General features: G+C 39.2%; 1 protein-coding gene across 1 annotated transcript; it reads right to left on the bottom strand.

Moving 5' to 3' along the window:
- Positions 1-6,287: 6,287 nt before the first annotated feature.
- On the bottom strand, positions 6,288-8,739 carry LOC104752013 (uncharacterized). Its single transcript, XM_010474075.3, has 7 exons — positions 8,352-8,739; positions 7,328-7,452; positions 7,207-7,244; positions 7,004-7,114; positions 6,789-6,905; positions 6,668-6,709; positions 6,288-6,586 (listed from the first exon to the last, which is right to left on the bottom strand). Exons 1-7 carry the CDS (start codon positions 8,628-8,630, stop codon positions 6,516-6,518), a joined length of 783 nt encoding a protein of 260 aa, XP_010472377.2. The 5' UTR covers positions 8,631-8,739; the 3' UTR covers positions 6,288-6,515.
- Between the last annotated feature and the right edge of the window lie 575 nt (positions 8,740-9,314).

Genomic DNA, 9,314 nt, shown 5'->3' with positions numbered 1-9,314 from the left:
TTTTAGAGGTCCCAAATCCTTCATGTGAAAACATGATGCCAAATAATCTTTAAAATCTTGGTTTGCCTTTGGTGAACTCCCCGAAATTATCAGATCATCAACATAAATCAGTATATTGATCCGAACAGCTCCCCTGGTCAAAGTGAACAAAGAATAGTCGGACAAGGATTGTTTAAATCCATAATTCTTCAATGATGTTGTCAACTTCTCAAACCAGCATCGTGGAGCCTGTTTTAAACCATACAAGGCTTTGCGTAGACGACATACCTTGTTGGGATGAGAAGCAGCAAAGCCAGGAGGTAGCTTCATGTAGACTTCTTCGCGAAGATCTCCATGTAAAAATGCATTGTGGACATCCATCTGATGGATTTCCCAGTTTCGTTTTGATGCAACGTCGAGAAACATTCGCACCGTTCCCATCTTAGCCACAGGGGCAAAGGTTTCACCATAGTCTTCACCCTCTTTTTGTTTGTTGCCAAGTGCAACAAGTCGTGCCTTATACCTCTCAACGGATCCATCAGAGTGATATTTAACTTTGTAGACCCATTGACAGCCGATTGCTCGTTTTCCTGGGGGTAAATCTTCTATCGTCCATGTACCATTTTCCTCTTGAGCATCAATTTCGGTTGTCATTGCGTTATTCCAACGGTCATCAGCAACAGCCTCTTTATACGATCTTGGTTCAACGGCTTTTGCAACCGCAGCCATATACGCAACATGAGATTTAGAAAAACGCTTTTTAGAATCCTGTTTCGAAATTGGGTACCGTACCTTGGTGGAGAAAGAATTCGGTGATTCACAAGCAGCAGAATTAACAACATAATCTTTTAAGTGGACAGGAGCTTCTCTCTTTCGCTTACTTTGACGGGGAGGAGGTTGTGCTATCGGACCACCAACCGTCGCTTTCGAACGTTTATTCCGACGAGAACTTGGCCGGTTAACTGGAGCTGCAACTGTAGAGGTTGAAGCTGTCAAATCGGAATCTAGTCTTAATTCCGGTGGCGAGGCTGATCCAGAGGGAGTGAGCACCGGCGAGGTTTCTGCTTCCGTCGTAGCCGCAGGAGAGTCATTGGAAGATGAAGACGTGGTCTCAAAGTCACGTGGACCTTGACTTTCTTCATTTGGGCCTGAATATTGTAACGGGCCTTGAGGGACATTAAGATGTTCTTCTTGTAATGGGCCACTAGAAATTGAAGCCCACAACTTTGGTGTATCTTCTTCATCAACGTGAGAGACCTCCATTGTCGAGCTTGGAGAAAATGGAAATTCAGATTCGGAGAAGACCACATCTCGTGAGACAAAAAATTCTTGTGATTCTAAATCAAACAATCTCCAACCTTTTTGACCATTTGGATAACCAACGAACAAACACCGTCGACTTCGTGACTCGAATTTGTCGCCGTGACGTTTTTGATTGTGAGCATAACACAAGCTCCCAAAAACTTTTAAATGTCCATACTGAGGAGGCTTCTTATGAAGACGTTCATACGGAGTTTTGTTGTTCAAAATAGAGCTGGGAGTTCGATTAATCAAGTAAGCCGCTGTTAAAACACATTCGCCCCAAAACTTTAAAGGCAGTTGCGCTTGAAACCGTAAAGCCCTCGCAATATTGAGAATGTGTCTGTGTTTTCTTTCAACCCTGCCATTCTGCTCAGGCGTAGAAACACACGAACGTTCATGAAGAATACCGTGTTCTTGGAAAAACTTTGTTAAACACATGAACTCTGAACCGTTATCACTGCGTATTGTTTGAACTTGCACCCCAAATTGACGCTCTGTTAAAGCTAAGAAATTTTTTAAATGACCAGAAGCCTCACGTTTTTCAGCCAACAAATATAACCAAACTCCTCTAGAATAATCATCTACTATTGTCAGAAAATATTTGGCCCCAGAATGAGAAGTTGTGCGGTAAGGTCCCCATAAATCACAGTGGATTAACTCAAAAATACGAGATGTCTTATTCATACTCAATGGAAATGAAGTTCGAGTTTGCTTTGCGCGGAGACATATATCACACGCTTGATTTAAACTTGAAGAAGAAACAGAAACAGAAATTGCAGGAAGTAAACCGACTACTCTCGCAGAAGGATGACCCATCCTTTTATGCCACAGCTCATACGCCTTCTCCTCTTTCGTAGTGACTGATGCTGCGATCTCCATACTACGAAAGTAAAAAGTTCCTCCTGCTCTAATACCCGTCCCAATCACAGTCTTCAAAGTGCGGTCCTGAACCACAAGAAAGTGATCAGTCATTTGCAAAACACAACGGTTTTCATCCAGCAATTGTCCAATTGAAATCAAATCAGATTGAAACTCCTCAACATAGAAGACTGAATTCATAACCAAATCTGAACTAAGTCTAACTGTCCCTTCTTTCACAGAAACCCTTTCTCTACCATCAGCCAAAATAATTAAAACCGGAGGCATATCTCTTACATTTGTAAGAATATCAAACTTTCCTGTCAAATGATGAGAGGCGCCTGTATCCATAATCCAAGAGGGAACGTTGGACTTACCGGTTAACTTTTCGGTGGGCTCGTCCTTGCCAGCATTGAGGACCCTTTTGATGGTACGCCATTGATCCTCAGTTAAAGTGAGACCCTCACGATCACGATCAGTCACCACATGGTTGGCGTGTTCTGTTACGTCAAGGTTCGGAACACAAACACGGTTAGCATATGCTGCAGACCCGCGTCCTCGACCTCCATTGGAGCTTGCTCCACCACGACCACGTCCTGGTACAGAACGGCTGCGAGGACGCTCTCCCCACCACTCCGGATATCCAATGATAGCATAACAACTCTCCGATGCGTGCCCTCCACGATTGCAATGTTTACACACCACACCTTTATCCTTGTCATCACTCCGCATTTGAGAGAAGTTTGAGCGTGACCGCATGTGAACAGCAAAGGCACTCACGTCTTGTTGATCCTCCAACCCTTTTGTGCCATTGCGGAGCAAGTCTTCTTCTTGCCTCACAATGTTATACACTTCTTCTAAAGGCTGCACCGGAGTACGAGAAATAAGACTTGATCGCACAGTCCTATACAAAGTATCATCAAGCCCAAAGAGGAATTGATGAACTTTGTCCTCTTCACGATCTCTTTCTTGCAAGGTGCCAAGATCACACACACACTTGCCACACTTGCAGATTCGCAAAGGACGAAACGCAGCCATGCTATCCCAAATTTTTGTTAACTTGCCATAATAATTCTCGATGGACAGCCCCCTTTGCTTGCAGCCAGCGAGTTCAGCCTTGATTTGCATCAGTTTTGGTCCGTTCATCACCGAGAACCGTTTTTGCAAATGATCCCAGAGGTCTTTAGCAACATCTCGATGTGAGATATTCGACCTAAGCACCGGATCGATTGTCATCTTTATCCAAGACACAAGTAGTGCTTGAATCGTCCACCAGTCTTCTAGATCTGGAGATCCTTCTTCAGGTCGGGGAATTGCTCCATTGAGAAATCCAAACTTTTTTCGAGAACACAATGCTGTCTTCATTCCACACGCCCACTCATCATAGTTGGCTCCCTTCAACAGTGGATGTGAGATCACAGCGCCAGGATTATCAGCTGAAGTCAAATCATAGGGTGAGATAGTTCTTCTCACTTCGTTCGTCAGATTCGTCGGGTTCGTGGCAGGAGTGCCATTCGGGTTCGTGGGAAAATTCCCATTCAGGTTCGTCTGAGTCTGTCCGTCCGTCATTGTCGTGAAAAAAACGATAAGAAAAACCTTTAATTTCACAAAAATGATTCAAGCTCTGATACCATGAAGAAACAGAGATTCCAAAGTTTTCTGTGTGTCCCTTATGACTTGATTTACAAAAACATATATACTCGAGAGAGCAGATCCATACGAATCATATCTATACATACAAGGAAAGCTATATTAACTTTGCTGATCTTACGGGATTGACATATTGACCAAACAGCTTCACGGCCAAGTCACCTATAACCATGACGAAACCAACTGCAATTAGAGTAAACCGATAGCTAACCTGAAACCAATCTCCAACAAAACTTACAAATAAGAGGCTAAATAATAATAAAATATTGTGTATTTTCTCTTCTTTTTTCATATTGATTGAAAACCTCTATTTCAATTTATGTATAATTTTTCACAAATCTAAGTTGTTTAAGTTGTTAATCAATATCTGGCAATTTCCTTTAAAGTGCACCTTGGTGAATCCGTGAATGGGGGGGGGGGGGGGGGGGGGGGGAAGATTATGCATGGAGTAGGGTCATGGGTAGAGAAAACCAATAACCATAACGAACTGTCTATTCTCCAAAATAGTGATGATTTTTGGACTTTAGAAAATAAATAATAATAAAATATTGTGTATTTTCTCTTTTTTTCATATTGATTGAAAACCTCTTATTCAATCTATGTATAATTTTTCACAAATCTATTTTGAATAAATCACAAACAAATAAAAAATTCGTTATTTTGAAATCCAGTTTTTCATAATTAATTCTGCATCAAGGAAACAAGGACTATCATAAAAATAACAATCACAAACTTTTACAGATTTTTTTTACCGTAAAAAATCTGCAACCAAAGTCTCTACGCATTTATTATATGTAAAATAATTTTAGTATTTCAATTGATGGTATTCAGTGTAGACTGTAGTGTAGGAAAATGAATTGGTCGAAGTTGATGCATGTAAGAAGTGCGCTAAACTAGTAATTGAAAACGAATTGGCCAATCAGATCTTAACCAATCTATTATATTTTCCCGATAATGTAATGACGACATATATAAGCTACAGTATAACATATTCTTTATAGAAAGACTACGCCCGGAGGGCTTTGGATCCAAGTTCCGATCTCATTTCCTCCGCCACTCTTTTAGCTCTTGCTAAGCCGCAGTCCAGCCCCGTGCTTTTTCCCTCTCTCTAAAGGTGAAGTGTATGGAGACCATGTCAAAAATTGTGACAACGGATCTCCGACAACAGATCTGAGCCCCCCTCCACAGCTCCACCTCCTCGTCTCACCCAGGGGCGGATCTATGTGTAAAGGAGGTGGGGCACGTGCCCCACACTCATTCTTGATAATTCTTCAGTTTGATCTATTGTGTATAAAATATCTTAGCACATTTGGTAAAAAGTGCCACATATTATGTCAAAGGTGGAGGGTTCAATGCCTCTCATCTACAATTGTTTATCATATTTTATGTTTTGGCCTTGTCTTAATATTTCTAAAAAAAATTCTTCATTAGTATTCATCAGCTGTGCCCCATGTAAATTTTTCTCCTGGATCCGCCACACCCATCTTGCTTTTTTGGATCTGAACTCAGTTGGTGTAGTAGATCTACAGTATTTTTGTCACCTTTAGACACAAACTCTTCTCACTTGGAGATCTCCCCTTCTCTCTGGATTATTATGAAGTTACAACGGCTTCATTAGTCTCTGTTCTAGCTTTTGCTAAGATCTGCCTCTGTTTTGGACTTCTTCAAGGAGTTGCCTCTCTCCATTTGAGTGAACTCATTTCCTCAAACACGTCGAGGTCTCCCGAGTAAACCGGACGCTTCGCCGCCGTTACCCGAATTTGATTCAAACAAATCAAAATGATTATGTGATTTCTACTCCCTCTCATTGAGGTGTTTCTGTCTACGTTAAAGTAAGGTTATTAAATCGGATAAAAAGAAAACTCAAACCCCATTTAAGATCACCACATTCATGAGGATTCTATCGTGGAATTGCCAAGGGGCAAGAGCCGAACCCACAACCCGTAGATTAGAAGAAATGCACAAGATGTATTCTCCAAGTTTTACGTTTCTTTGTGAAACCAAGAATGACCGCTCGTTTATGGAAGACAAACAAACCTCTCTCGGAACAAAGAGTGGCACAACATATTTTCACACACTGGTGTGGAGTATTTGAAGATGTGGGGTTCTGATCATAGACCCCTCCTAGCCTCTATTCCATCAAGTCCGGGAAAAAAATTCATGTTAGACAAAAGACGAATTATCTCCTTTGGGAAGAAATCTACTCAAACAAATGCGGAGAAACTTATCAAGGAACTCCAGAATATGATCGATGAAACATATGAGGATGTTCTTGCTCCAGCGGAAACTCTCCTTGATCTGAAATTGAGGCTTTGTGATGCTTATAAAGAAGAGGAAACCTTCTGGTTTTAAAAGAATCGGCAAGAGAGCGGCTTGCAGTAGGAGATACGAACACAAAAAATTTCCACGCCTAGACGAGAGTCGGTAACTATCTAGTCTACATTTTATTTCATTTATATAAAAGAATCACACGTTGGAAAAAAAAAAAAAAAGTATGATAACACAGATCCAATACTTTTTTTTTAATGAAAGAAAATTGCGAGCTTGATTAAGTATTTTGATCTTCATTAGCTAGCTACCAATAACTAGTCACTAGTAAAAAGATCGCTATTGAAACGTAAAAGACAGCAACGAAGATTAAATTTTGAAACGTACGAGAGTTTTTAACTCCGATGAGAACTAGACGTTAAGAAACCAATTAAAGAAAAAAAAGTATCACGTGAGAACTAATGTTGCTTTCGTCTTCTTGAAACAATCTCCGACGCCCAAGCCTTGCCTATATCAGTCTGGAACTTACCTGAATGAATCAACAAGTTTAAAAAGGCTTCAACCATATAGAGATTTATGTATTTGGATTCTAAATAACAACAGCAAATACCTGCGGTCGATTGGAAAAACTCTTCTAGATCTTTCCCTTGCGCTGTTTAAAATAGCAAACAAACAATATGAGATTTAGTCTGTACTCATTCTCAAATTAGGATTTTTGTTGAGGTCATTACCTTGTTCGTATTCCAAAGCTTGTAGTATCATCTCAACCTTGTCGAAATCTTTAACAACTTTGGCTTCAGGTGAAGAGTTCTCTTCATATTCTCTCCAAAGCTCAGCGATTTCATTGGCTGCAGTTACCGCGTAAATATATATAATGGTAGTAGTGATAAGTGTCTATGCAAATGAGCCACAAGAAGATAGAACGAAGATATGTAAAAGAACGGACCTCTTTCTCCTCCACCCAAGAGTTTGCACATGTGTTCAAGTGCTTCACTTTCTCTTCGGTTTTTCTCTTCTTTTGAGATCCCACAAGAAGGTGTAATGTCTCCTACAATGGCTGTTCCAACAACAATTATCGAATTCAAACAATCATTCCTAAATAACTTGTGATTTGTGATGTACACTCTAAAAAGAAGTGAAAGAACTAACCTTCTGCAATGTCATGAACAATTGCCATTTTCATGCATCTGTAAAAAGAAACCAAATATGAATGAGTTTAAATTCCAGCGGTTGAGCTTGAAAATAAAGACGAAGCAAGCATGAATCTCACTTGTCTCTGTTAACACCAGGGATATCTGAAGAAATTAGAGCCATAAGACCCATCCTATACATGTGATCCGCTATTGATTCTGGATCTTTTACGTCTCTTTTTATCCATCCAGCTCTTGGAGTTGTCTATTTGATATACAAAAGGTGGTTTACTAAAGGATACAACACACAAATTCTTATAGATAAAGCAGCTAACAAAGCCAAAAAAAACTAGATTCACATAACAACACCGGAAAACTTCATATCTACAAGGACTTTAGTAATCACAGATCATAAAAGTAACCACGTCGATTAAACTCGTTTCATTTCCCAAACGAATTTTTACAATCCATCAACAGTTGCATTGCAGCCACATAAATTTTACAACTTGACAATGTTTCATTTCTGCAACGCACTACAGATTTTAAGTTAAATCATCAAGCATGACACGTGTGAAGATATCTCCACACAGATCCATCTTAACATTGGTTACAAACATCCACATAAATGATCTTATAAACAGATACACAATTGCATCAAATTCCACAATTCATCAACAGTATGAACTCCACACATATCCATCTTACATTGGTAACGAGCCTCCACATAAATGATAAATCTATACAAGCATAATCTTATAAACACTACAACAACATTGCATTAGAGGTTTGAAACCAACATCTATATAAAATCATACTTTCTCAAAGATTACACGAATGAGACTTGCCAGAGAAGAAATGGCGTAATCACAGAAACCACCAGAATCTTAGCAAAAACACATCAGTGAGGACCAAGGTTAATGTAATCTACGAAGCAGGAAACAAAACCACACCCAGATTCACATTAAAAAAACACATCAGTGAGGACTTAGATCCTCAAAAGCAACCACATAGGCTTGAGAATCGTATCATTCCCCCAACGAATTCAGATTCCAATACAATCCATCAACAAGAACACAACGCATCAACATTACATTACGCTGTATAACCACAGAATCCACCGGATCTTTCCCAAAACAAACGTAAGGCAGAGCATTCAAAGCTTACCTTGAGGCGAGTACAGAGAGAGAGGAAATCGATGGCGGAAGAAGCGGAAGAAGTGGGAACCGCCGCGGAATTAGGAGAAGGAAGAGAGACGGAACCATGTCCGGGTTGAGGGGAATCGGAAGCCATGCAGTGAATCGCACGGTTAGGAGAAGAAGAAGCTGCGGAGGCGGAGGCGGAGGCGGAGGAGTAAGTGAATCGGAGAGTGGAACGAGTGAAAGAAGGAACGAGGAAGACGAGAGAGAGTGATTTGCAGAAGAAGACTCGATTCACATTCTTCATTTTTTTCTTTTATCTTTTTTGTTTTTGGGGAATTCGTGTTGTTTGTTCCCTTAACTGTTTTTCGTTAGTTTTGTTTCTCTCTGGATATTTTAATTGGGCCTGAGATGTTATGAAGACCCACTGGTGAGCCTGAGATGTTATGAAGACCCAATAGTGTAGTCGGTTGTTATTGGAAAAAGATAAAATAAATATATTGATGTGGAGATGGTGGGGAAAAAAAACAAAACTAACATTGGTAAAATAATAAAGTACGAAATTAAATCCATAATTAATAAATTATCATTTTTAAAATATATCTGTGTATAAATACATATCGATATATTTCTTAGCGATTACAATATATTTTTTGGTCGGATTGAATCTAACTAAGGTTATCGTTTTTTTTTTTTTTTTTTTTTAAACACGATTATCGTAAAAAAGATTTTAGCTACTACTAAAGAAAAAAGTGAGGACCATCAATTATTTTATCTGGTTTAGATATTAATGAATATCTTGATCAATAAATTGAATGTCTTTTTTTTTTTTTTTTGGGCAAAATCAATAAATTCAATGTCATGACTCATATTTGTCGATTAAATTTTGATACGTAGAAAAGAAATTATATCAAAAACTACAAATTCTAAAAACAGAAGGACTATATTTTTCCCCCAAAAATCTATATAAAAGTATACAAAATAAAAATAA

The sequence above is a fragment of the Camelina sativa genome, chromosome 16 (assembly GCF_030686135.1).
Source record: "Camelina sativa cultivar CO46 ecotype springtype chromosome 16, ASM3068613v1".
NCBI lineage: Eukaryota > Viridiplantae > Streptophyta > Magnoliopsida > Brassicales > Brassicaceae > Camelina > Camelina sativa.
Note: the sequence above shows the minus strand (reverse complement) of the source record. Positions and strands in the feature narration are given on the sequence as shown.